This window comes from Frankliniella occidentalis, unplaced genomic scaffold (genome assembly GCF_000697945.3).
Source record: "Frankliniella occidentalis isolate FOCC.00 unplaced genomic scaffold, Focc_3.1 Scaffold4, whole genome shotgun sequence".
NCBI lineage: Eukaryota > Metazoa > Arthropoda > Insecta > Thysanoptera > Thripidae > Frankliniella > Frankliniella occidentalis.
The window spans coordinates 3,116,819-3,144,071 of NW_026267134.1; the positions used below are offsets into that span (position 1 = coordinate 3,116,819).

At 46.5% G+C, this 27,253-nt stretch overlaps 6 protein-coding genes across 10 annotated transcripts in view; 3 read left to right on the plus strand and 3 right to left on the minus strand.

Annotated features, from left to right (window-relative positions):
- LOC113204199 (thrombospondin type-1 domain-containing protein 4) overlaps positions 1–8,539 on the plus strand; it is a 46,609-nt gene extending 38,070 nt beyond the window's left edge. Inside the window, exons 7-13 of the mRNA XM_052268966.1 lie at positions 3,880–4,084; positions 4,197–4,369; positions 5,377–5,668; positions 5,761–6,431; positions 6,608–6,988; positions 7,062–7,284; positions 7,364–8,539. Of these exons, the coding sequence (XP_052124926.1) occupies positions 3,880–4,084; positions 4,197–4,369; positions 5,377–5,668; positions 5,761–6,431; positions 6,608–6,988; positions 7,062–7,284; positions 7,364–7,479 (2,061 nt within the window). The 3' untranslated portion in view covers positions 7,480–8,539. The remainder of the gene's footprint in view (positions 1–3,879; positions 4,085–4,196; positions 4,370–5,376; positions 5,669–5,760; positions 6,432–6,607; positions 6,989–7,061; positions 7,285–7,363) is intronic.
- LOC113204173 (DNA excision repair protein ERCC-6-like 2) lies at positions 8,473–14,331 on the minus strand. 2 transcript variants are annotated; one of them, XM_052268961.1, is made up of 16 exons: positions 14,084–14,331; positions 13,837–14,002; positions 13,313–13,496; positions 12,969–13,188; positions 12,810–12,892; positions 12,524–12,677; positions 12,337–12,435; positions 12,047–12,268; positions 11,843–11,952; positions 11,575–11,778; positions 11,268–11,495; positions 11,055–11,188; positions 10,830–10,973; positions 10,601–10,716; positions 10,481–10,524; positions 8,473–10,355 (listed from the first exon to the last, which is right to left on the minus strand). In XM_052268961.1, exons 1-16 carry the CDS (start codon positions 14,183–14,185, stop codon positions 9,830–9,832), a joined length of 2,736 nt encoding a protein of 911 aa, XP_052124921.1. In that variant the 5' UTR covers positions 14,186–14,331; the 3' UTR covers positions 8,473–9,829. The 2 variants fall into 2 exon arrangements, with proteins under 2 accessions (XP_052124921.1, XP_052124920.1); XM_052268960.1 differs by having other exon boundaries at positions 10,601–10,752; positions 14,084–14,329.
- Positions 14,332–14,573: 242 nt separating this feature from the next.
- LOC113204191 (28S ribosomal protein S29, mitochondrial) lies at positions 14,574–17,010 on the plus strand. Its single transcript, XM_026419257.2, has 9 exons — positions 14,574–14,741; positions 15,068–15,252; positions 15,323–15,536; positions 15,639–15,731; positions 15,819–15,955; positions 16,061–16,221; positions 16,318–16,456; positions 16,524–16,619; positions 16,744–17,010. Exons 1-9 carry the CDS (start codon positions 14,726–14,728, stop codon positions 16,942–16,944), a joined length of 1,242 nt encoding a protein of 413 aa, XP_026275042.1. The 5' UTR covers positions 14,574–14,725; the 3' UTR covers positions 16,945–17,010.
- A 48-nt stretch (positions 17,011–17,058) lies between these two features.
- LOC113204190 (uncharacterized) lies at positions 17,059–21,453 on the minus strand. 4 transcript variants are annotated; one of them, XM_052268984.1, is made up of 7 exons: positions 21,344–21,453; positions 20,557–20,716; positions 19,666–20,450; positions 19,344–19,588; positions 19,060–19,224; positions 18,712–18,925; positions 17,059–18,615 (listed from the first exon to the last, which is right to left on the minus strand). In XM_052268984.1, exons 2-7 carry the CDS (start codon positions 20,579–20,581, stop codon positions 18,484–18,486), a joined length of 1,566 nt encoding a protein of 521 aa, XP_052124944.1. In that variant the 5' UTR covers positions 20,582–20,716; positions 21,344–21,453; the 3' UTR covers positions 17,059–18,483. The 4 variants fall into 4 exon arrangements, with proteins under 4 accessions (XP_052124944.1, XP_026275038.1, XP_052124936.1 ...); XM_026419253.2 differs by having other exon boundaries at positions 19,666–20,716; XM_052268976.1 differs by having other exon boundaries at positions 19,666–20,716; positions 21,229–21,353.
- A 21-nt stretch (positions 21,454–21,474) lies between these two features.
- Positions 21,475–23,188, plus strand: LOC113204212 (proteasome subunit beta type-6). Its single transcript, XM_026419287.2, has 6 exons — positions 21,475–21,642; positions 22,084–22,151; positions 22,247–22,378; positions 22,487–22,616; positions 22,705–22,849; positions 22,975–23,188. Exons 1-6 carry the CDS (start codon positions 21,604–21,606, stop codon positions 23,100–23,102), a joined length of 642 nt encoding a protein of 213 aa, XP_026275072.1. The 5' UTR covers positions 21,475–21,603; the 3' UTR covers positions 23,103–23,188.
- LOC113204210 (facilitated trehalose transporter Tret1) overlaps positions 23,184–27,253 on the minus strand; it is a 7,736-nt gene continuing 3,666 nt past the window's right edge. Inside the window, exons 2-6 of the mRNA XM_026419286.2 lie at positions 25,066–25,486; positions 24,789–24,979; positions 24,477–24,716; positions 24,207–24,397; positions 23,184–24,060 (exon numbers count right to left, since the gene is read on the minus strand). Coding sequence (XP_026275071.1) covers positions 23,671–24,060; positions 24,207–24,397; positions 24,477–24,716; positions 24,789–24,979; positions 25,066–25,486 — 1,433 coding nt within the window. The 3' untranslated portion in view covers positions 23,184–23,670. The remainder of the gene's footprint in view (positions 24,061–24,206; positions 24,398–24,476; positions 24,717–24,788; positions 24,980–25,065; positions 25,487–27,253) is intronic.

Genomic DNA, 27,253 nt, shown 5'->3' on the forward strand with positions numbered 1-27,253 from the left:
TGCAACTTTATATGTACCCCCCCCCCTACCCGGCTGGCAGGGATGTGGCGGAGGCTGCTGCTGCTGCGCTGTACCGAAAGCGCCTCCCTCTTATCTCCCACGGAAGCGTTATCAACGCTCGCAGGCGTACAGGTGCCAGGTGATTTCCCCTGCGCGCGGGGGGGCAACAAACCCGGCCCCGGCACGTGTGAGAGGGGCGGCACAAAGTACATCAAATGTGTAACAAAAGTGTAAAGAAGTACAGCACCTCATTTTCTCTAAATGGAATGTATTTGGGCGAATATAACATGGCAAGTTTGTCCTTGTACCGGGTGTAACTGAGAATGCGCAACAGTGTTGCGGGATTGCATACCCGCCAGGGCTGCAGGGGCCATGGCGCCTTACGGGCTAACTGGGTAGGCAAACCCGCAACACTGTTGCGCATTCTCAGTTACACCCGGTACAACTGGCATTTTCCCCGTTGAGGGAAAATTATTTACCTCTTGGAAAAATGATTATTTTGTCCTACCCTAAGCTCAATAATAAGAGAGCTTATCGCAAAAATTGGCATAATTTGTGTGTGCACGCCCCCTTGCGGGGCTGAGGGGGAGCTTCATGTTCTGCAAGGAGGAAGAGGAATGCACACAGGAGCGGCGGCGGCGGGGCGTCTTAAATCAAACTGGAAAGTAGCGGCGGCGGCGCGCACATCGCAAGCGACATGAACGATACTTGTTTGATGGATGCGCGTCGTCGAGCCGGGGGAGCTCATTCGATCCATCTCTTAAATGGAGTGAGGTGATGGGGGGGGGTCGCTCCCACGAGGCTAAGCCCTGACCTGACCCAAGAGACCCGTCTCCGGTGGGCTGCGTGGCGCCGCGGCCCGGCCCAGCCCAGCGCGGCCCCCCGCCGGCACACTTCGGCAATCCTATTAATTAATTAATTACATCATTAGTTAACGAGCCTTATATATATATATTCCATTCTGAATGGTTCGCGCAGCGGTCGCCCAGTTTCACCCGCATCTGCTTCGCGTATGTGGGCGTGCGCCACGAAAAACCCTTTTTCGTCTCCATATAGCGAAATATTTTTGTTGTCCTCGTCGGCATGTGTTTCGTGCGTAACCGGGTATCTCGGCGGAGGGGAGCGAGACGTATAGACATACGCGCCTTTCCGACGTGTGTGACTAGTGGGCCAATCAGCAGGGTCCGGCCGATGTGAACGCGAATGTGAACTTGATTGGATCGTAAAATATATACACTGTCGAAGTAGTTCTAGAATAAAATATGTGAAAAAGCGGGCAACCGTGCCTTTACACGTTTTCCCCACGTTATTTTCGAAAGTGCCGGCGGCAGATTCCTTTAAGAGCGCACCGGGCGGGAACATTTATCACGAACCCTTTGACACCGCCCAAGAAAGACTTCGTGCTGTCCCCGACGAAACATACTAGTAAATTTCGTACAGCATTTGGGAAAAGAGGGGCACGCGAGTTGGTGTCGAAATCAATACACGTTTGGACTCGATAATGGCTGTCGTGTGATGGGTCGGCCATATAATAACGTCCTGGATGTCAACGACGACGATATCGGAAAGCGATGAAGTCGTTCCCGGCGCACATTACAAGGTGTAACACACGGCTCATCGCGTGGCTATGGACTGGACGCCGCCACGGCACGGCACTCGCCGCATAAATCACAACTAACAACGCCTCATTTAAATACCGTAAATAATGCGTCGCGGGTAGTGTCAACATTTTACGGGCTTGGCGCCACACGGGCGATGGGGAGTGAGGGAATTACACGCGACGGGAACCTGCCGCGTGGCGGCGCGGCGGGGGCGCCCCCGGAGCGGGCCGCGGGGAGAGTTGTTGTTCTTTCCGATCAAAAATGATGAAGCCAAAATAATAGTTGCAACTCAGCCGCGGCAGTCGCCGTGCCCCAGGGGGATGATACATTGCGGACAAGTCGAAGGGGCTTGTCGCCGCGCGGGAGACTCCTCGGGGGCAGCGCCACCGTATCCGACACGGCCCGCTTAGCGATACGACAAACAGGCGACAGGAGAAAAATATTGCGAGAAATTATGACGGAAGAGTGAAATATTACGCGACAAGCGATGACAGTGAGTCGTCTCCCTCCCCGCTCGGGTCGCGCGCGTTGCTGGCCGAGGTCCAGGACACGGCCTGCCCCCGGGCTGATGGAGTTGTCTCTCTTTCTCGCTGCCTCTCTCACTCGCTCTCACTCTCATTCATTAGTGGCGTGAGAGTGCGACGGAGACGGAGAACGGACGGAGCGATAAAGCGGAATTGAATCGGAGGCGCCAGAAGCAAGCCCATCCCTCCTCGTATCCGAGTCGATCGGTTGTTCGGTATTCCGAGCGATGAAGAGATGCGATTCGACGGCAGAGAGATATCGATATTATCGCCTTGTCATCCCCCTTGTGAATGCGTGTGTGATGTGTTGGCTTGTCGCAGGTCCGGGACTGGGCGTGTTTGTCGAGTCCCGAGGCTCCCGCGTCCACCAGTCCTGTCGTATCTCAGCCGATCCTCTCGAAACGGAACCTCCTGCGCCTCCTCCTGCCTGTCCTCCGCTGTCCTCCTTGATCGCCTGCTAGCTCAGCGCCCCTGCGCAAAGTCTCGCGCGCTCGGAGGCACCCCGCTGGGACCGCGAAGGTTAGGGCCTTCCTTGCCGGCGCCGGCGGCCCGCGCCGTTCAAAGGACTCGATGGCTCATCGCGGCCCGCGAGAGAGAGAGAGATATGGCCGCCTATGGGGTGTGTGACAGTGCGAGAGAGACAGCGCTATAAGTTAGGTTGCGGGTCCCCCGCCGGTCCCCGTGCGGCCCCAGCGTCATTCTCTGTCTCTCTTGCACACGCACGGCCGGCCGCCGCGCGGGTGCCAAGAAATTCCGCAAGGCGGCCGAGAGGACGCGAAGGAAAACACAACGACGAATCGTCGGTTAATAGGCTGTGAGGGGCGTCGTCGGGCACCTGCTCTAGATGGAGGCCTCGGCGGCGTGGCCGCGGGGAGGAGAGGCCTGCAGCCCGCAGTGCTAAAGGGGGAGGCGGGGCCGGGGCCGGGGCCTGCCATACGGCCATTCGATATGAATGGGAGCGCAGAGCGGAGGCAGCGCAGCCGTTTCCACAAAACCGCCGCACTTGACACACGAAAACGGGTTCCCAGGCCCGGAGAGTGACCCCCGCCCCGCCCCACACCGCCCCGCACCGGCCGCCGCGCTGCCCACGGACGGACAATGGTCTGCTTAACAAATTGGGCCCCTCCCCCTCTCTCGACCCCCTCCACCTTCCCCTCCTCCCCGGGTCCATATCTCCTCCAGCATCTCTTCCCCGCCCCTCCCTCTCACTCTGCCCCCCCCCCTTTCTCCCTTCTCTCTCTCTCTCTCTCTCTCTCTCTCTCTCCCTCCCTCCCTCTCTCCCATGGCGCTCCTCCCACAACCGGCTTCGCCGAGCGTAAAATAGTCAACACCTCGTTTCGCATTCGCGGCTCATTTTCAATCGCGTCGTCGATTTTTATTGCCTGGCCCGGCACTCCCGACACGTCCATCCGTACACGGCCACAGTCACACGTAGGGCCGTGGAGCTCGCGGGGCGGGGTTGGGCGGGGCGGGCGCGGTGACGGAGAGGTGCATTGTGACACCGGTGGCGCACTGCCGTCCATGGCTTTTTATCCTCTTTTTTATTATTTTTTATTTTCAGATGGAAAGATTTTTTCCGTAAAAGTGGCATATTGTACAGCAAAACTAAAACTGCGTCTGCAATATTTTTAATGTGTATCTCTGGTGAAGAACTGAATCCTAGGATTCAGTTTTGCTAGCTGCAGGTCATGATGCCACATGATGCCCGTCTCCGACGAGATCTTACGCGCGACTACGCGCTCTCTGTGTTGCAGCGCGTGGGGTGCGACGGCGTGGTGGGGTCCAGCGCGCGCCTTGACGCGTGCGGCGTGTGCGCGGGAGACAACTCGACCTGCAGGACCGTCTCGGGCATCTTCACAAGGCCGCAGCTGCCGCCGGGGCTCAACGTGGTGACGCTGCTGCCCCAGGGCGCCTGCAACCTCTCCATCGCGCAGCTCAGGCCGTCCAGGAACCTGCTAAGTGAGTGGGAGTGCGGCTCCACCCGAGTAGTATCTCACCGTATATCCGAGCGTACACCACCGTGTTCTGTTCGCGAGCGTCGCACTTCACTCGCCTCTTGTCCTTGTCGCAGGCCTGCGCCGGCTGGGTGGTGGCCTGGTGCTGCACGGCGGCCGCGGGGCGTCCTGGTCCGGCAGGTACGAGGCGGGCGGCACCCGCTTCACGTACAGCCAGGCCGACCACCTGAGGGGCGTCGGCGAGACGCTCACGGCTCCGGGGCCGCTGTCCGAGCCCCTGGAACTCCTGGTAAGTGATTGATTGTGCATAATCATGGACGCCGTATGAGGAGGATGGGGTAGAAAATTCTTTCTCACGATTCTGAACTTGGTGGTAAGATACAACCATTTGGAAGGCAATGGCAAAATGTATCCACGCAGGTAACCTTTGAATGGTGGGGAAACATGAACACCGAAGCATGATGTCAAAACGACAGCTTCTTTTAATCAACCCTTTGCACAATTACGCAACGTGAACTCGACCCTGAAATGTGACTTCACTGCAAGAAGAGCGAAGGGGCTGGGGAGGCACGCGACGCAGGGAGTTTTTGGGGACGGCGGCCGACGGCGGCGCGCGAGGGATGCTGTTTTGACTTTGCGAAATGCAGCACGGCGAGAGGTGATCTGTAATCGCGCTATGAGAGGTATGCGGCCGCTTTGGCGCTGGCCCGGTCATACTGTGGGGAGGGCTGTGTGGTGGTGGGGTGAGACGGGGTCACGGAGTGCTGCTCCGAGACTCCCGTCGTCGGCCGCCGCCGACGACGACGTCCTGGTGTCGGCGCATGTCGCATGCATCCTCATTCACTCTTGATTGTCGGCGTGTCGTCTGCTTGGCCTCACTCGCCGCCCGCCAGCCCGCCCGGTACACGACACACGCGCGGCGCGCACACAGCGCCGGCCTTGGGCCCCCCGGGCTCCCTGGGGGGTCCGTCTGCGGGCCGGCGGCAGGCCCGGTTGCACCTTCCGGCGGCCAGCCATAACGCGCCCTGAAGCACCCATGCAGCTCTGCAGCAATTGAATAGTCTTCATTCGTAGTTAGTGGCGGTGATACTGTACCGCATGACAGGCGTGCGTGCGTATTGCCTACTCAACGGGCGCCCGAACGCCGGGCGCCTAGGCAACACGCACGCACGCCTGTTGTGCTGTACAGTATCCGCCGGACGGCGGGCGGCGGCGCGCGCCGGTTTTCAACTCCAGCTGTGCGAGCGTGCAAGTATCCGTCGCATAATTTTTCCGCCGACTTGTGTTTGTCTTCAGCTGATGTATCAGCAGCCCAATCATGGCATCAAATACGAGTACGCGTTGCCGCTGTTGCGACGTGAGCTGGGAGCGGCGGGCGCGCCCCCCACTGCCCTGGCGCCACCCCTGCTGCCGCCCACCACCGCCGCGCCCATGGACAACGAGGTCGGCGACGACGCCTTCGCCCTGGACACCCGGCCCTCTATGGACTCGCCGGACGGCAGGGCGCAGCCGGGTCAGCGGTCCAAGGGACGGCGCTACGTGTGGAGGGTCACGGGGCTCACCGACTGCTCCAAGACATGCGGTGGCGGTGAGTTCTGTGGGAGCCACTTTAGGTCATTACTTTGCACATTCATATAGTTTTTTTTGTTTGATTAATTGCCTTTTCTATTACGCCTACAGGTACGCAGCAAGCTGTCATCCAGTGTGTCCGCGAGAACTCGCTGCTCCCCGTGTCGGAGAAGCGCTGCCAGGACCAGGACAAGCCCTCCTCGTACCCCGTGCGCTGCGGCACGCGGCCCTGCCCCGCCCAGTGGGTGGCTGGCGACTGGTCCGGCTGCTCGGTGACCTGCGGCTCGGGCACCCAGACGAGGGAGCAGAGCTGCCGGCAGGAGATCTCCTCCAACCTGGCCGTGAGGGTGGCCGACGGCGCCTGCCTCAGCCCCAAGCCCGAGATAGCCACGGTGCAGGTGTGCCGGCTGCCGGCGTGCAGCTCGTTGCACGCGCACCACCACCAGCACCACGGCCACCACCACCAGCACCACGTCGCGCACCCCCGGCCGCCGCCGCCGCCCCAGCTCGACCTGCAGCTGGAGAACGCGCCGGCGCCCGCCGCCCCCGCCCCGGCCGCGCCGGCGCCCGCGACGCCCGCCCCCGCCGCGAGCTGGTCGGTGGGGCCGTGGGGCCCATGCGCGGCCGAGTGCGGGCGGGGCGTGCGCAGCCGCAGCGTGTCGTGCCCGTCGGGCGAGTGCCGCCCCGAGGAGGAGCCGCCCCGACAGGAGGCCTGCGACGCGGGGCCCTGCACCACCGCCGCCATCGCGCACGTCTGGCTCGCCTCGGAGTGGTCCAGCCACGTGAGTACCGGCAGCGCTCGAATCAAGGGGTGGAGTACTTCTTAAACGGCCCTCAAAAATATGAAATGAGCACGAGCTCCAGGAGATAAAAGGCCGAGACATAAGTACCTTACCCATGACCCCGCTGCACGGTAGTGCACCGTCCTCACGCCCGCGGCTCGGGTCCCTGTTTGCAGTGCTCGGCCGAGTGCGGCACGGGCGTGCAGTCGCGCTCCGTCGTGTGCTCCGCGGGCCCCGGCACGGACCGGCCGCAGGCCGCGCTGAGCCCGGGCGCCGCCTGCGAGGCCCGCCTGCGGCCGCCGCACACGCGCGCCTGCTCCGCCGAGGCGGCCGCCTGCCGCGCCCAGTGGTTCGCGGCGCCCTGGGGGCCGTGCTCCGCCACGTGCGGCCAGGGCGTGCAGACCCGCGGCGTGGCCTGCGTGCTGTGGCAGCGCGGCCAGGGCCGCTACCAGGTGCAGGACGACGAGTACTGCGAGCCCCGCCAGCGCCCCGAGCTGCAGCAGCCGTGCGCGGAGCGCGCCTGCCCGCCGCACTGGTACGCCGGCGAGTGGAGCGAGGTGAGTCCAGGCCCAGGCAGGATCTCCGCGCCACTGTCCACCTACCTCCACCCACCTCTTGGTGCTGTTGCAGTGCTCCCGCTCGTGCGGCACGGGCGCCCAGAAGAGGGAAGTCCGTTGCGTCGGTCCCGCGGGGCCGTCTACGGCGTGCGCGGAGGGTGCCAAGCTGCCAACGAGGAAGGCGTGCCTCCTGCAGGACTGCTCTGGACCCAGGGCCCCGAGCCACGACCCTGGCCACGCCCCGCCGAGCGCTGATCAGGCTTCCCCACACTCTTTAGACGAACCTGCCGACTCCGGTAAAAACCTCTTTGACTGGAGTTTTATCATACGTACTACACTACGAAAAAATCTCTTATCAATTTATAACTTTTTCAGGGGTTGTCTGCGAAGACCGTTTACGCAACTGCCACCTCGTGGTTCAGGCACGGCTCTGCAAGTATTCGTATTATGGTACATCCTGTTGCAATTCATGTCGACGGAAGGGCGAGTAGAGTTTATGTGCGCTCCTGCCATGGTGGTTTAGCTTATCACTTTGCTGTATCTGGTTTTGCGTGGGTTCTGTGCTACAAATGCACTTACAAGAGAAGATATGCCACATGCCCAACAATTGATTATAACTCTTATCGTTTATATTTGGAGTTTGTCAATCGATTTTGTTCCATTTGAAGCGGAACAGAATCCCAATTATACAGAAGCTGAGGAGAAATCTATCTCCCAGTACCAGTACCAAAAGTGGTGCTCATTTCCAGGGCCAGATAATTTGAGTATTAAGGTATAAAATTTAATTCAGCCCCAGTTGTTCACTGGTTATCCTGGTCAAAATTTTGCCAAATGAAACTCATAATAAGAGTGTAGTTCAGAAAAAATGATTTAAAGTTATTGTGCTAAAATGGAAAAGAGGGGATGCGATGTAACGTGTTTCTCATGATTTGACTGTATTAGTATGTATAAAAGAAATAATTCCTATAGCAAATTAGTTGCTGCTGCTGCAGTTTTAAGTATTGGCTGAACATTTTATTATTATAATTTTACCGCAAGCATTTTATAAATTTATAAAGGTTGCTGTTATGCAAAGCTGCAAAGAACTAAAATCAAAATTTTAATATGAGACAGGCAATTTTCTAATGGGTATGCTGACACAAGATTTGTCATACCACCCACCTATGAGAGAGAGTGTCTCAAGGTGAAGGACATTTAATAATGCAGCTTGCAGCTTGTTTAGCACTGGCGAAGTTCTTGAGTTAATGCTAAATAAATATGTAGTTTAGAATCTAAGTTATTTTTTTTTGTTTTACTTACCTGCTGATAGTTTATAGAATGAGTAAGTCTGATTTGTACCCATGGTATATTGTTGTTGCTGTTAGGTAAGACATGAACTATTTCCTAACATTGCATTTTATCTGGTATCCACAAAATGTTGGTATTTTTTGTAAGAGGATTCTACTAATAATAATTAGGTCATCTCCACAAATGAATCCAAAGTGTTGCATTATTTTCAGTTTATTGCCTTGTACTTAGAAAATCTTAAATTAAATGTCAAATGAAACACTACGCGCAATTGCTTTGTAAATAATACGTGTAAACTTTCAAAATTTTAACTGTTAAATCATTTTATGTCACCACAAGACCAGTATTGTAAACAAACAAAAACAAAAAATAGAGGTTTGAGTGTAGAAAACATTACAAAGGAACATATAAAAATAAATGAAACTACTACCCTGTCATAATGAATGTTAAAAAACTTTTAAAATTTGATCAGCAACAATTTAAAAAAAAAGTGTTGGCCTCTAACTTTGGTATCAGAAGTCACTCATCTACTACTACCACTTACATGGATCACACTTGATATTTTCTGGATGCTTGACAAAAATGTCATTTCAGTTTTATATCTGCATGTTTCCCTTATCCTCTCCAGTTTCAAAGTCTTTGATAAAATTAAAATGAACTGGCTAGACCCATGGCAGTTTAGACATGTTACTACTCTTGACACTAAGGATCTACACTACACGCAAGCACAGTACACTTTCAGCCTCCCCATAAAAACATTTTCCTCATGAAATTGGGTCACAATAACATCCCTGTTCTTTGACATCATCAGTGACCTCAGGTTGATCAAATAGTGTTCTCATCGATCACTATAACGTCATTGTGATAAAAACATTTTCCATAGGACTGTACCAATCTCTTCAAATGGTCATGTTCATTTTACATTTCAAAAAACCTTGACATTAAAGAATAACTATCCTATCTCCAGCCAGCCTCCCCCAAAAAACATGTTTCAAGTGTACATAAAATATATGTATTTCATAACTTTAAAACTTGAGTTAAAATTACTCAAATATAATACAAATGTAGAATTTAATTAAACACAATTCATGAAACAATAAAACGGGCATTAAAAACATATCTAAAATAAAAATATTATAAAATCAGTCATCTCATCAGTCTTTGGTGGGTTATTCGTTATAAATATCTTTTAAAAGTGAATTATTCAAGATAGAATGAGTGCCGCTACTAAACGGTGCTGGTGGAAAAGATTTTGATGATTCAGACTTCTTTGGACTTGGATTTCTTCCCCTACCTGAAAAAAATAGGGAATCCAGCAGTGAAAGGGCTCCGAGAGAGCATCCTGTCTCCCTGTCTACACCTGAAGAATTGGAGTCGGAATTACATGGAGTTGGAACAACATGGGCATTCTTCACAGAAGGATGCCCATGCCCAGAGGGCTTATTACTTCTGTCTTCACCTGAAGAGTTGGAGTTGGAAGTACATGGAGTTGGAACAACATGGGCATTCTTCACAGAAGGATGCCCATGCCCAGAGGGCTTATTACTTCTGTCTTCACCTGAAGAGTTGGAGATGGAAGTACATGGAGTTGGAACAACATGGGCATTCTTCACAGAAGGATGCCCCTTGCCCAGAGGGCTTATTACTTCTAAATAAACCTTCCACAAAAGTGATTGCTTCTTCATTGACACTAGGCAAATTGGAGGAAATAATCTTGTTTTCTGGAGGAGCTGTTGCTTCACTGTCGACATTACCCAAGCAGCAAGAAACAGTCTTGTTTTCTAGAGACATTTTATCTTCTTTGCTGGGATTAGACAAGAAGGAAGAAACTGTCTTGTTTACAGGCGAATTGGAAGTATTTCTACTACCATCGGGAACAAGCAAATCGGTGGTACTTAAGGGTACCCTAAATCTCTTTCTTGCCGACATCCTGTCTCCAACCACAGGCTGATGTCTCTTCTGACTCTTCGCATACCTCTGTGAAAAAGTAGATTTTTCTTCTTTTGTAAATGACATAATTTTCAAGGCCAGTTGGTATGGGGTTAAAAACTCTTTCTCTGCTATTTTATTGAACTTTATCCTGCAAAATAGCAACATTATAAACACTGTGTTAATGATGTACAGAGTGTTGCGGGATTATTATTTATGTTTTTTTGCTCTACAAAAACATGCCTGCCTAATCATATTGTGTATGATATTATTCACCTGTTAGCTGTAGATGTAGTTGCAGCTGTTTCTGTGATAGTCTCCTAAAACACAAAGTAGTTTTCAAAACTTTACAAAAATATCCTTAGTTTGTTGAATGCATTAGAAATTTAAACAAACCTGGGTTTCTATGAAACAGTCAAATGCTGGTAAGTGTGAGTTTTTTCGTTTCTCCAACACATCTCTAACAGCACAGTCTGATACAAAATCTTCAACCACACTAGGACCTACAATGTCTTGATGTTCAAGAACATGTCTTACAACACCAGTCTCTGAGAACATAATAAACCAAACTATAAACTAGAACTTTTCTGACAATATGATTGACACACCCTGTAAAAACTCTTACCTTTTAATTTAGTGTTTATGTTGGTTACTTCATCTTCTTTCAAAAGCTCTTCATTCAGAGCTGTATCAACAAATTTGTCATAATCACCGACTCCTAAATCTTCCTCACATAGGTCGCTTAACCCACTCTTTCCACACAGTGTCCCTAGTGACATAAGTTAATAAATTAGTATTTGTTACAGTTAAATGAATAAAACATCAATTTTTTAAAAATTTAGATGCAGACCACTTTTACTTGCAGCAATTGGGCATTCAGAAATGAAAGCATTGGGGATTTCCTCTCCAAACTTTCCCTGGAGCTTACGAAGCAACCTTTCTTCTTGTTCCTGTTGTTTTGTAAGTATTTCCTCTGTGAGACTCCTAAAAGTTCGTCAAGACATTTGCATTAATTTCTTTATTTCTTGTGGAATGCATCTAAAATATAATAAGATTGACGCACCTGTCATTTTCACAAAAGGAAAATAGATTCTTTAGACCAAAGAGTTCACCATTGTACTTGGGATCTCCCTGTATACTATCAAAATACCTTCGCACATTTTTTTCAGTCAATAAGCCTGAGCCTCGCTGTTGTTTATAAACCTGGCGCCAATACACAAATTCTTCAATAGTAGATATAGTCAACAAACGGTAGACTCGTACATCACGTTGTTGGCCCAGCCTGTAAGCACTGCAATACCGTTGATGGTTTTGAGATCACATTGAACTATATATAGATACACAAGTAAGTACTTTGTTTTATAACTTACCGATCTTGAGCTTGTAAGTCGCTTGCAGGATTCCAGCTAGGGTCGAATATTATGACAACATTTGCACCAGTAATGTTCAATCCAACTCCTCCAGCTTTGGTTGATACCAAAAAAATTGCTTGGTCAGGTGATGTATTAAATGCTCTAACCATAGCACAGCGATCATCAGCAGGTGTAGATCCATCAAGACGACAATGTGTGTACCTGATGAAGAAAAACTTAGGGACTGCTTCTATAAAATGACACAGTACAATGACATATTTCATACCTTTCCTTGACTATGTGCTTCTGAATTAAATCAAGCAGTTTTAAGGAGGATGAAAAAATTAAAACTTTATCATTTTTTTCTAAAAATTGTGGCAGAAGTTTTGAGAGGACCTTTCAGAGAAAAAGAAAGGGGAAAAAGCAATTAAGTCTCTTCCACAGGAATTTTTTTTACAGACTCTTCACCAAGTGAGGATAATCTTCTTACCAGCATTTTACCTGACATGGTATTGTCAGACAGAGCATCTATCCACTTTTTTTGAGGAACATTTTCAAGGTTTGCAAATTTTTTCAAAGCTTCACAACAGATTTCATAAGAAGTTTTATTTGTTTCTCTTGACAGACCCGAAGCTAAAAGACCAACATGATTTGCTGTTTTCTGGAGCAGCGTTAAAAACTGGAAGATGAGGCGGTTTTGTTCCCTCCCAGCCTACATCAAAACAATTAAATCAATAAAGTACAATTCACTTAATACAGAATTCATGACATCACACAAACCTTTATGTTCCATCCATGAAGAAAATTTTGTATGAATGGAGATTTGGTTATCATTTGATAAATATTTCTTTGAATTTCTGTAGGTTCACAAAAGACTACCTGTGATTAGAAATCAATTTGGTGAGTGCTGGGAATGTAATAAAAGATAGTAATAGCAATGAGCAGAAGAAACGACAAGGGATGCTACCTGATCAGTTTTTGAAGGCAAGTGCTTGGCAAGAATTTCTTTTGTCCTACGAAGTATCGATTTATTCCGCACTTCTCGAAATCTACTACGGGCCCTTAGACTGTCAGTGGTCTCCCTTTTGGTTGCACTGTTTCTAAAGCCCTTTTCCATCAACCTTAGAGCCAAGAAAATAACAAAAACAATATTAGTAAAATATTAATGTCAGCATACATTCATTGGCTTCCTTGAAAGAAACAAGAAAAAGAAAACAGTACATAGGTCTGTTAAAATGGTACTTTTCACTCACCTTGAAATCGTATTGGTGTCAAATTCTTTAACAGATTGAGGATTTGACCATTTCAGAAGACAGTAAACTTCTTTTAAATTGTTCTGGAAATTCATTGGGAAAATTATTTTTCCAGGATCAGATGATGTTTACTAGTTGATGCAATAAGTGTCACGTTACCTGAAATGGGGTTCCTGTTAAACCATATCGAAGTTTGCATCTTAAAGACTGCAAAGCCATGGTGAGTTGGGAGTGACTATCTTTTATTCGATGTACTTCATCTACAATGACACAAGTCCAATCCACACAATTCAAGTAATCAATACTTAGACGTGCAGTGTCATGAGAGACTAGGAGCACATCATACTGTTTAAGCTTTGCTCTGGTCAGAAGATCCGATCTGGAAATAAATATTCAACAAATAGGTATTTAATAGTACATATTAACTGAGGATGTATCTCCAAAAATGGTTAAAATTTAAGATAAAATTATTAAAAAAGGTTTCAAAACATAAAAATGTTTACCTATTGTGAGCTGTCATTTTAAAACACTTAAAATAAGCCCATGTTGTCAGTTCCTCATGCCAATTCTCAATGAGGGATGCAGGGCATATGATGAGTACGGGATTTAATGATGGCACTTCAACACCAGGTGCAGAATCAAGTCTCACATAATCGGAGCAATGTCTGAGCTTATCCTCTTTCGTACCTATAGAATAATTTGCAACATAACATTAAGAGGTATTATGTTTTCAGGTACCAGCAATGTATCCAATTGAGAAACCAAAAATCTGTGCTGAGCTGTACTTTGAGCTCAGCACAATGCGCAAATCTGCATTCACAAAGAATAAAGGTGAAAGGTTTTGAAAGTGCATATCACATATGATTTACAAGACTGACACCGACTGCAACTTATTAAATGTCTTGTATCTAAAGTGTGACAAAGGTTGCCTTCTAAAGTTTTTCACGATGCTCAAAGAGCAGTGCAAATTTTGTTCCGTAATTGAATACATTAGAGATTACAGTTAGTATTAATAAATATTTCAAACCTTTCATGAGTAGAACAGCAGCTATGAATGCAATAGCTTGTATTGTTTTTCCAAGACCCATGTCATCGGCCAATATTCCTCCCTCACCGTCTTTAAACTTCTGATATAGAAATCGCACTCCATCTCGTTGGTAGTCACGAAGATACTGGGAAATTGAAGCTGGTACCTAGAATAGAAATGTTGTTCATTTTAAGAGGGAGGCAATTAAAGAGCGTACCCCTGTGCTTTTTAATCATTTTACACCTACCTGTATAATAGCTTTACTGTCTTCTGAACTTGAAAGAACTATTGGAAGTTTCTCTGAACAAGGATGGCAACTTAGACAAGGTCTTTCAAGGTCATCATCCATAGTTGCACGAGGTAAATTAAAAACAAACAAAAACAGCTACATTAAAACCTATCTTAACTCCATAAACAACCTTTTGCATGAACATGTTCAGACTTGTCTGCAGAGTAGCAGACACTTGTTTGGGTTCTGGCTGAGCCTGCAAATTTCTCATCTCAAAGTATTTTCATTTTATTGTTTTCGACGTTGAAACTGGAAAGGCGCGCAGATTTAAAATGTATAAGAATGTCCCAGAGCAGGCAGCTCAAAAGTAAACTAAGCGATGAAAAAGACTTATAGATAGACAAAGTTGTACTCCTACGCTGTATCGGGATCTAGCTCTAGTGGCCTCTAAGCTCTTTACAAAGTTGATTCACCCTCAAATTTAAATATTTCCCGCCTTTCTTCAGCTGTCAGCTAGAACAGTTGAAAGTGTGTTCTTCTCATATCATGTCGTCTGTAACATCCAAGAAGGAAGATGGGGTTATGTTGTTGAAGTAAACTGATTTCAAAAAAAAAGACAGCGTTTTCAAATTACACTAAGTTTTTGACAGTTATTTCAGTATGGCTTTACGAATTTGTAAGTACACGGATATGTCTTGCCATTGTTCCATTAATGTTACCAAGTCTTTTAGATGAAAAGGCACATGGACGAAAAGGGAGTAAATATATCTATCCCATTCTGTTATTTCTATTATTATTACGATTTTGTTGACATCAACGCAGTGATTACTTATTAGTCACTTAATTACTTTGCACGTTCTTGTTGAAGATATTATGTAACTTTCTACTCCAATCATTATTAACTCAGCCATATTAATTTTGCATCCATTTCTGCAACTTTCTACCCTCATACTACAAAGTAGATCCCATCTATGTCCTAAATGATTTTTATCTCTATTACAGTGCACGGTGAGTTCCTTTCACATCATGTTGGAGTCATGCACCATCTTTTAACACCAGAACGGCTGCTTTCGTCAGTTGCTGCTCGCCCTGCTCTTTCAACTTTGATTGACGGAAACATTAGCTCTGCAAATGAAACAAGCCCACCCAAAATTCTATCTCCTTTCCGCACTGGTGAAAGTGATCCAGTACGTACTGAACTATTTTTTTATTTTCACACATCGTATGAAAGAAGTTACATTTTTTCCTTGTTTACAGCAAAATCACTCTGAAAGTCAACTAGGCCGTCATTATACCATACCTGAAGATATAAAGCAGACAATATTCAAACATGGTGGCCTGCCCAAGAAATTTGATGAACTCACTCATGTTTTTACAGAAACAAGTATTATGGTTAGAAAACCATTCCTTGAAATAAAGGATTATGTAAAAAAAATAGATTTCAACAGGCCTGCGGTTAGATTTGTATTGTGTAAGTGGCACAGTTGTTTGTATATAATATATAAATGTATGATATTGTGTTTAGTAGTTTTACTTGTTATGATTTTCTATCTTACGGTACTTTCTGTGGCAGATGGGGAAACTGGTCAGGGAAAATCCATGACTCTGGCCCATGTTGTCCATTATGGGTTCAACGCAGGGTTTTTACTTGTACATGTACCTTGGGGTAAGAATGAATTATACTTTTAGTGGAACCTTGATTCCTGTTCAGCTTTTGAATGCTGTTACTCAGAAATTTAATATTATTTTGCAGTAAATTCCTTCATGAGAAAGTCTAAGGATATATCTCCATCAGAGTCAAAGCCAGGCATGTTAGATGTTCCCATAAATGCAGCTGCTTGGCTTGTGCATTTTAGGGCACAAAACCAACACCTCCTGCAAAAATTGGATGTAAGTATAATTGTTTTCTGACTGTTAATTACTGTTTTACTGTTTATGTATTTAACACAGTTCTTCATGTTACATTAATATAAATTCACATTGTAATATTTCTAGTTTAAAACATCGAAATCTTATCAATATGGTCCACGTGACACAATTGATGCTGGAGCTCCAATTGAAGAGCTTATCGAGTTCGGTGTGGGGCGTGCTAAATATGCTTGTGATGTTGTTGAAGACTTATTACGTGAAGTCAAAAGTGCATCCAACAGTGGCTTGTAAATCTCATTTCATTTACTTACTTTATGTTCATGACAACCCTAGTTTTTAATTCTTCATTTTTAAGTGAGAATCTGTTTGAATTGTTTTGGTAGGTTTAAAACTATGGTCGTAATTGATGGTTTTAATGGCCTGTTCTCACCATTTATGAAGACACTACGAATGAAAAAAAAGGTCATACATCAACGATGCACCTTAGCCTTACCCTTCTTGGAAATTTCTCGATTCGATTGGGTAAGTCTTGAATTTTCAAACAATTTAATTTAGTTTTCTTTTACTGATAATTTTTGTTTTGTTCCAGTGCAATGGTGTTGTGGTGCTGTCTGTTGATAAACATGCACACACTGATCCCTTTAATGCTGAAAGTGCACTTCCACTGTATCTCTTAGGAAAAGAGGTAAATACAGTGCAATGATTCAGGACTAATGAACTGTCTGAGTGTCTTTCTTGAGCTTTGTTAGTTGAATTTGTTGATATTATCATTGTTATGAACTTCAATAACTTTCTAACTTTACTTATAGGGCTGGGAGCACTTAGATCCATTCATTCCGATTAATGTTGAAGAGTACAATACTGCAGAAACAAATTCTGCATTAGATTACTACATTGATCGTCGATGGATTCAGCATCCAGGAGCTCAAAGTGAAAGTGGTCGTGCTGAACTCCGTGCTATGTGTGGAGGAAATGGTTTGGAACTTTTGAAACTCTGTGCCCCTCTTTAAGACTATAAGTAAGATATGTTTGTAATGCCATGTGTAGTGTTAAATAAATTGTACGTTTTGCACCAACACAGCCAGTGTTAATTGACCTTCAGTGCCAAGTAAGAGTACACTTCATAAATTTTTGCTTTTGTGTTAGTTTTATTTATAAAATAGTTCATCAGTGCAAGTTATTTATCCATACAGTTTCTTTAAAATATGGAAACCTGTACAACTTGACAGAAAAAAAAAACAAGAAAATATAAATTGTCACAATAATTAAGATACTGTAATACTAAGGATTCACAGGTCAGGTCATCTCAGTTAGTGTAGGCAAGATTGGAAGAGCAAGAACAAATAATCTGGTTTCTAAACTGCACTGGATACTTGGTTTAACATCTTTAAGCTCAGTTTACAGAAGTGGAAGAAAACCATTGATTCTAAAATATGAACAAAAGTAAGGTAGCATTAAATTTAAACCACACTATATATTCAAAGCATTTCTCACAACTCAAGACTAGTAAAGAAATAGCCAGATATACACCTACTGTAGACACTCCTGCTTCACAACCCGCAGAAGCTTCAAATTATTTTAATAAGAATAAAATGAAGCAACAAATATATTATCAATTTGTTCCTAGAGTAATATTACAGGAAGATAGATGCCCCTGCTTTTGTGTATCTTTTGAAAATGATATCAAAATACAGTAATAATTATAAACAAATGACAAGGCACATTGTTCATGATATTCCATGATGTTCGTCAATGGAAAACTTGTATTAACATGGTGACAACAAGCAACATTGATAGACAAATGTAAATGATAAATTGTCTAAAAATAAATATAGATTTTTGGTAAAAAGTAACAATACAGAATACAAATACAAGTTCAACTTTACAAACATGGTCAACCAGTAAAATGCAGTCTTTTGAATCCTAAAACTAGTGATTAATGGATAGATACAAATGTATTCCAAGTCTGGTTGGCTTTAAAAATTTCTGTCAAAACACCATGAATAACAACAATAAAAAGGGAATGGATATCTGATTGCTAAGCAAAATATTTCAGATGCATTGAAGATCTAAAGTGAGCCTCGCATGTTGTGAATGGTGTTGACTTCAAAACAATAAAAAACCAAATTTAGATCAAAACTTCACTGGAATAAATTGAATGCACCAAATAACAATAATTGATTTGAAATTCTTTTCATTGGCATTTCTCACTGGGTGAATTTCATATGCAAAAACCATAATTCATTCAATGGAAATACATTTGATTTTCTACATTTGATTGTAATTTAGCATCAGACTATATTTTGGCACTGACAGCTACAGGTTTCAGATCAGTCACAAAGTGATACTGAGCAGAAAAAAAGGAAGACCTGACCATCTTACACCTGCAGATATTATTAACAACCTCATCTAGCTTGCACAAGTAAAAGTTCTCAAACAAAATCCTAATAATTTACAAAAATTATTCAGTAAAACATTTCATCATTTTTGGCAATAATAATGTTTGCTTTTACAAATTCAAGTTTCACAAGCATAATGAAAATAAAGGATCATTGGGTTCGGTTTGGAGGAGCCCACCAGTCTATGAAACATAAAATCATGTGACTTAAGTGACTGGGAGTCTCAAGCATTGCCCAATGACCTGCTTCTGGTATGACCTCAAGAAATGAACGAGGAATAGTCTGAAAACATAAAGAAAGAGAAAAACATTGACTCCGGCAAATTGAAAAATAGAAAATAATACCACTAAATAATTTTTTTAAGAACTTAATACTTACACGTTCCATTTCACATTGTTGCACTAAAGTTATATGTTGATCCTTCATACCATGGACCAACAGTGTTGGTGCCACAATTCGACGGTGAAATGCAGCATCCCCCTCTGGCCAAACATGTCCCTGGGCAATATGATCAACAATATGGCGTGGAACACCACTTGCTTCGGGGGAGATAGGCTCCATTTGTTTTCCACAAACTGAGTAAACAACATCTCTGTGGGAAATCGAAATTAAGCACACATTAATAGTTAGGCACAGAATTTGTTTTGACTTGTTCTTATGTTTGAATAATCGCCATTGCCATTAGTAAAAGTTATGTCTACAAAATGATGGTGGCAAGAAAAATACCTTTTGAAACCACACATGAGAAGAGGTTCTAAACAAGCCTTTAGGCATGGAGACACAGATGGTGGGGTTCTTGGTGCAAGTGGAGTTGGTCCACCACCACTTATGAGAACAAGTTGAATGACCTGTTCTGATCTGTAGCGGGCAATAGCTGCAGCTATACTACACCTGAAAAAATAAAAAGGGAAATATATGCATATTTTTAAAACCAATTTTAGCATTGCTATACTCAAGTAGCAAAATTAATTTCATAACAGTCACCATGCACCTTTGAGGCTCCAACTTACCCGTAGCCATGCCCTAAAATAACTGCGGTTCTACCTTCAACAACAAAGCGATCAAAGATACACAGAAGATCTTGTAGGAATGCATGAAAAGTGTATAAATTAGCACTGTCTGGAGCAGATGACAGCCCATGACCAAGAAGGTCAGGAGCAACACACTCATAACCACCAAGTGCAAGGTGACTAATAAGATTACGCCATATTTCACAGTTACTGCCAGCTCCATGGATCAAAAGTAGCAGAGGTTTCTATAAATGACACAAGAAGTTGCAAAGTAAGTATCCATGATAAACACAAATTGCATGTATTCTAAACAAGTTTTTACCTTTAAGTGTGCCTTTGATCCACTTAGGCATGACTTGCGGTGTTTCTTTTTGACACCATTGTCATCTACAGAAGGCTTCATTATGTTCAAACTCTGTTTGTTACAGACATTTCCTTTTTTCAAAACATGTTGATCATTGGCATTGTAGTCCTGATGTTCCTTCGTGAATGAATCCTCCTGACTCATAGTGATTATTCTATTTGCAACAAGCTCATCATCACGGTTAATATGTTTATCCTCACTTGGGATCAAATTTAATGAGTCATTTGATGAAAGGAACACTGGATTTACATATCCACCAAATTCTTTACCAGACTCACCAATGGTTACTTTCACATCTTCTACAGATACATTATCACAGCAATTCGGTGAGTTGTTCTCATGTTTAAAAACTCTCAAGGGCTTATAAACAATGCCTTTGATTCCTGTTTTAATTTCCAAGCTCTTTGTGACTGCTTCAACTAAAATACCATGTGAAAGTTTTTCAGCAAAAATATCCAAATTTCTATTATATCTATTTTGTAAATCTAGTTGGTTGGTTTTAATTCCTGATTCAGACCTATTGGAATTTTCTTTGCTTTCTTCAAATTTAGGGTCCTTGAGATCAGGAATGGACTTAGTTTGGGATCTCCTGAAGGAGCAACTGCAAGAGTTCCTATTAAAGTTTGGTCGAAGTGGGCGGTTCCATCTCATGAACCAATAGTCTTCCCCAGAACTTTCCAAGCTGCAATAATCCACGGAATCAGCTTGACTATTAAACTTTGTCAGTATAGAATTGGTTGAATCTGGTAATACATGAAGAAGTCTTAGTCGCTTTTTTGAATCTACTACTATGTACTCAGGATCTGATGACTCAAAGGTGGTCGGGTGAACTCGGTGGTGTCCCCTTACACAAGGCAAACACCCAAAGAGCCATTGTACTCCTTGAGTAGCAACTTGTTGAGCCTGGTGAAGGTTCCCACACCAGGCACTACTTGTAGTGGATGCTTGCATATCTTCAGAATTTAATCATGTCCACACAAGGAATCATTTCAGGAAATAAGTGCCATATCTGCGAAACAACAAAAAGACCAATTAAAATGTTAGAAATAGATAAGCGGATTTCTTAACCACAGTAAGTATTAGAAAAAAAATAAGACTTAAAAAAAATACTCCTATTATAACAAAAATAATAAAACATATATAAAATACAGCTTAAAAACTAGAAATCAAATGTTCTTAAACATTAGTTTGTCAGAAAAAAATTCCAAAACAACATTGTAGGAAAAAAATCAACCCTTCAACAGCAACCATAATTATTTGTCATTCAAGATGCACACCTGTGGTAAATTGGGACTAAAAGCAGTTGAAGAAACTATAACCTGCACTTTCTTCTCCTAGTTACAAGAAAAACAGGACTATTTATTTGAAAATAAATAAATATGTAGACAAGTGATTGAAGACTTAAGGGTGCCAGGAAGCGATCATTTGCCAAACAAACCATAACGCCCACAGCTACTGCAGGTGCGTTGCATGGCACAGATTCATGATTCACTCATTATAACATCGTACAAGACGAGAGACCTGATATCTTGATGTTGACTTGCATCGATATCGTCCACTAGCGTCTGATCTGAGTTAAGAGACTGGATTGTCGGACACCAGAGTGAAATGGAAGACCCAAAGTACAAATGTTTACCTGCAATTACTTCAATTGTTGCTTCTGCTTTCACAACGCTACGGTAAATCGGGCATCGGCGGTGCATTTCAAAGGATTTGGGTGGGGATCATGTCGTAGATAGAGGAAGGGTAAGCGGGGGTGAAGGAAGGGGGTGCGGGCGAAAGGCAGGGGAATGTGGTATGAAAAATCGTGAGTGCGTCTGCGCGCAGTTCACAAACTTCAATTGACTAGCAAGCAAATCTTCAGTGTGTGTATAGTTTTCCAGAACACGCAGCAAGATGGATCCACAGTGGTATAATCAAGAACTTAGTACTGGTGTAAGTACATAATCTGAATACTTTCATTGGTGTAGCGTATGATCTAAATAACCAAATTGTTAATTGTGTTGACGCGAGAGGTTATGTGTCATTGCTGAATCATTTGTTGTAATGCTTATGAAACCAAACCAATTTTCGTTGTGTTTGCCTTTAAGATTTATTTTGATCATTTTCGTATTTGTGTTCTTCTTTATCATAATTTCATTTCTTACTAGTCAATCCCTGCTTGTAAATTTAAAGTATTACTGTTATCCCTAATTTTAATAAATCATCAAACTTGTCGATACAACACCTTGCTTCACAAGTTCTTTGCTTGGGCTTAATTGATTTTCATACTACCCCGGGTAGTTTTACGATTTAATTACTGATTCGTGGAATTGCTCATATGTATTATGAAGCTTACCTTATTGCCTGATATTAAACCTCACTTCATTGTTTCAGACATCAATCATGGCCGTTGAATTTGAGGGGGGTGTGGTTCTTGGTGCCGACTCTCGAACAACCACTGGGTAAGACTTTAAATCAAATCTATCTATTTTACAATTAATTTCTTTTGTATTTTTTTTTTGGTCATGTTATGCTTATTTTGTCTTCTTTATTCCAGTGTGTATATTGCTAACCGTGTAACGGACAAGCTCTGTCCCATATCCGAAAATATTTATTGCTGTCAGTCGGGATCTGCTGCTGATACTCAAGCAATTTGTGATATTGTTGCTTATCACCTTAAATTTCATCAGTAAGTTACATGTGTTTTTAATGATTTTCAACAAGTACATCTGTATGAGAATGATTCTAAACAGGTGAACCAAATCCCCTCATATTTATTGCATGTTTTGACTTTCAGAATGGAATTAGGAGAAGAACCAAGGGTTGAAGTTGCAGCTAAAATTATGCAAGAAATCTGTTATGAATACAGAGATTCTCTGATGGCAGACATCATCCTTTGTGGCTGGGACAAGTACAAAGGAGGACAGGTTTGAAGAACATAAGTTAATCTTCATCATCCCTGTGTCTGACATGTATTGTAAGTAATCAATAATCTTATTTTTATCTGGTTTGTAGGTTTTTGCCATTCCGCTTGGAGGAATGATAACAAGGCAATCTGTGTCAGTAGGTGGCTCTGGAAGTACTTATGTATATGGCAATGTGGATGCAGGTTACAAACCAAATATGACCAAAGAGGAGGGCTTAAAATTTGTTACTGAGAGTAAGTATTTCCTTTTAAATGTATTCAAATCAATTGAATTCACTATTTTGGTAAACCACCTGTTTCTTCCTCCCCAAAATTATTATGGTCTTTCTTTTTGTTATCTGTATTTTTCTAATCTGCAGCTTTAAGTTGTGCAATGGCTCGTGATGGATCCAGTGGCGGTGTTATTCGCTTGGCAGTCATCACCAAAGCAGGGGTTGAGAGGCATGTTGTGTTGGGTGAACAGCTCCCACGCTTCTACGAAGGCTAATGTAAATTGTAAGCATACTCTACATCATATTACTAACATTGAAATTAAGTAAAGGATTGGTTCAATAAATTTTATAACTAATTGAATTGTTCCAATTGAAGAATTATTTATTTTTCACAATTTCTATTGAAATTATTACAGTGATCTCATTTAATTGAGCTATGAAGGTGAAATCAATGAATGAAATGGGGGAAAAATAAAAACACTGAATGTTTCCTGAACTGAATAATCTTACACTGAGTATCTTTATGCTTGGTCCCACATGGTAGCAGACCTAATGAAAATCAAAGCAGAACTATTTTCATAAATGTACAATATATTGACTCATCATGCATACACACACAAAGACACGCTCGCACTCTCTCACTGACACACTCGCACAACCTGGAAAAATATACACACATAAGATTGTGATTAACAGATTATAAATAGAGAAATCAAGTGAGGTAGCAGTGATGCATTGATATGGCTTTCATCAATCAAGGAGCTACCCATTTTTTTCTTTTAAATCCAACCCCGCTGAAGACATTGGAGTCCATCTTTGGCTCGGTTGGCCGCCGGCCGGGCCTCACACCACTCCGCCGGGGGTGGACATCCTCCTGGTGACGGTGTGGATCTCACGATCCTGAAGGTACTGCCGGATCTCGGTCGGCGTCTTGCCCTGCGTCTCGGGCACGAGCGTGAGCACGAACAGGGTGCCCAGGATGCAGATGGCGCAGAAGATGCCGAAGGTGGCCGCCTCGCCGATGTTGTTGAGGAGCAGGTTGAAGACGCGCACCACCACGAACATGAGGCTCCAGTTGACGCAGGTAGCCAGGCCGCAACCCCAGGACCGCGCCTCCAGCGGCAGGAACTCGGCCATCATGAGGAAGGGCAGCGGGCCGAAGCCAATGCAGTACACGAACACGAAGGCCGACAGGCAGCTGATGGGTAGCCAGCTGAAGGCGTTGAGGTCAACCTGGGGGCGGAGGCAGTGGAACATGAACAACGTGCGGCGCACAGTAGGCCGCCCGCCCAACAGGCGTGCGTGGCGGCCGGTCTATCCCACGAGCGTGCGGCGCGCAGGAGGCCCGCTCCTCGCCTGCTGGCGGCGCAATTGCTTACCTCGAGCTCTTTGTGGAAGAGGAAGTAGACGAGCAGGGCGGCTAGCGAGGCAGCCATGAGAGAGCCGGAGACCCCGAGCAGCAGCCGGCGACCCGCCCTCTCCACCAACAGCGCAGCCACCAGGGTGGCGGCCACCTGCACCACGCCCACCACTATGGACGAGGTCGTGGGGTCCAGCGAGCTGGCTGACTCTGCAACAGGACGAGGTCAGCCGGTGAGGAGGGACGTTTTGAACGGTTCTGCAGACTGATGACTGTGTGTTTGACTTACTCTGAAAGATGGTCTGCAGGAAGAAGATGATGGCGTCGATTCCGGACAGCTGTTGCAGGGCCATGAGGACGACGACCAGCACCACAGCCCTTGAGGTTGGCGACGCGCCACCCTTCCCGCACAGGCCTCGCACCGCGCCGAGGATGCCGCCGGATGCACGCTCCCGCTCCTCGGACTCCACGGCCAGGCGGGTCATGGCGTCCAGCTCGCTCGTGACGTCGCCGCGCGGTCCGTTTTGGCCTGTGGACTCCCAACTCCGTCAGCACGCCGTCAACGCGCCCCGCCGCGCCCGCGGCCCGGCACTCCACTCACCTTTGGGCGGGGGCGCACTGGAGCCCGTCCGCAGCCATCGCAGTGCCTCCTCGGCCTCGGCGCGGCGACCCTTCACCACCAGGAACTGCGGGGACTCGGGCATGAAGAAGAACACGGCGGCGGCGAAGATGGACAGCGCGCCGCACAGCCCCGACAGCACCGTCTGTCCGCCCCATCCGCCCACGATGTACCTGCAGTGGGCACGGGGCACACGGGCGTCATGGCGTGGCCGCCGAGCGGTGCGGTCCGGGACCTGGCTCGCCCTGTCTGTACTCACGCCAGGAGGATGCCGACGGTGAGGCTGAGGTCCAGGTACACGCCGACCGTGCCCCGGGTCACGGAGTCGGCGATCTCGGACGAGTACATCGGCACGAGCACCGTGGCCGCGCCGGCGCAGAGCCCCGTGAGCAGTCGGCCGGCGTAGAGCATGTCGACCTTCTCGGCGAGCGCCTCCTCCACGTTGTTGCCCACGGCCACGAGCACGCCCCAGCCCGCCAGGTTGGGCAGGATGAGGGCCAGGATGAGGGTCCTGCGGCCGGCCGAGTTGGCCGCCCAGCCCGCCAGCGCTGCGCCGACGAGCGCGCCCAGCGGCGCCAGGGACGCCACCCAGGACCCGATCGGTCCCAGGATGTGCACGCGGCCCAGGATGGGCGAGGTCCAGCCCAGGACGGCGCCGCCGACCAGGGACGTGAGGGTCGCTGTGGACAAGAATGACCGCAGGGGGGAACTTAATCACTTCATCTCTCCCGCTAATTAATAGGTAAGGAATTCCTAGACGCTCCTATTTCTCTCTGTTTTTTTTGGGAGTGTGGGTGCGCTAGGCGGACGCAGTGTGGTGGTGGCGTCACGGCACGTCGTCTGCCACACTGCGCCGCGCCGCGCCACGCCTCGCCGTGGCACCGTGTGCCACTCATTACTCTGCAAAGAGTCGCGGCCCGGCCCGGGGCACTCGCGGCACAATGTAGCGTGTCACTTCGGAAATGGGACACTGCTACTATGCGACAAAAAAAAATAGTGGCTGAGAAAATATCTACGAACAGATACTTGGACCACTTTTCATTCATTTTTATCACAGTATTTTTCATTCATCAGAGGAATGCGTTTAGTTTCTTAGACAGTTCCCTAAGAGACTGTCTCTACCAGAAGGCAAAGTCTCCGTTTTTCTCGTCATTGACCGTTTTGAAGAGTGGGAATCGTCAAAAAATTGTCAGTACGGGACAGCAAAACAGAAAATGAGAAAAAAGAATTGTCTTTGCGTGTGCGAGAGTGTGGCGTGCGCGTGTGCGAGCAGCGGCGAGCCTGTTTGTGCAGGGAATTCCCGTCGCTCCGGCGGCGCCAAGTGATGCCTGCTGGTGGCCGACGTGTATCGCTTGGGATGCGATGCGGGAAATGAAGATCGATACGTTTTCGAGCCGCGATACGTCCGAGTCGATCAACACGCGCTGCCGCACACGCCTATCGACTTGGCACTCCCCACTATGTGGGTGGGGCTGCGACGACTTAAAATAGAAGCAGACTGGAAGCGGTGCAGTGATGCACTCCTTTCACCCGCAAGGTGTTACATTCTATAACAATTCTCCCCCGCCCCGCCCACGCTCCTTTCCGCACCTCGCTGGCCTACTGATGCACGGCCAAGGACGCGCGAGCCGCGAGCCTTTGTGGTGGGTGCACCCGGGTGGCGGCCGCCACGGATATGGAGAGAGGAATGGGGAGGGGAGAGAAAAATGCAAAGTTTGGTCGTGTTTAGCGCGGCGCTGGGGCTAGCCGGGGCCGGGCGCCGGCGCGGACCTCCGCCGCCCTCGCGGATGCGGTATGCGCGGTGTGCGCCACAATCGTTTGCCGCGATTGTAAGCCCCCCGTGTCGTCGCCTGTCAAGTTGCAGTCCGGAGCCTTCGCGCCACGCCGGGCCCGTCTGTACACAGCTGCAGCTGGTGGTGGACGTTACTGAGAACAGCGTCAGCCGAAAGCCTCTGTGCGAACAACACAAGTGCGAGAGCGTCGCACACTTGTAGGTGTGCACACGCCTACAAGTGTGTAACGTTATCCACACACCGGGGTTTCCTAAGTTCCACCGCACCGCACATCTGATGCCGAGACGAAACGAGATGTCGATGGACAAAGTATACGACGAGCCGTCAACAAGTGAGGTTTATTTCGCGGTTCCAGGACGGGAGAGGAGACTGCGGGTGGGCGGGGCAGGGCGGGGCAGGAGGAGGCGCAACTGTGGGGGGGCTTTTCCGTCTTGTACACCCGCGAGAGGCTGTGGTGTGGCGCCTCGCTCTCCGCCTGCTCGTGCTGGCTCCCGCCGTGCCGTAGGGTTTGTCACGTTCGCCTCCAGATAACACGTCTGTGACTTCCTGCCCCCCCCCCTGGGGTCCAGCGAGCTGGCTGACTCTGCAACAGGACGAGGACAACCGGTGAGGAGGGAAGTTTGAGCGGTACTGCAGACCGACGACTGTGTGTTT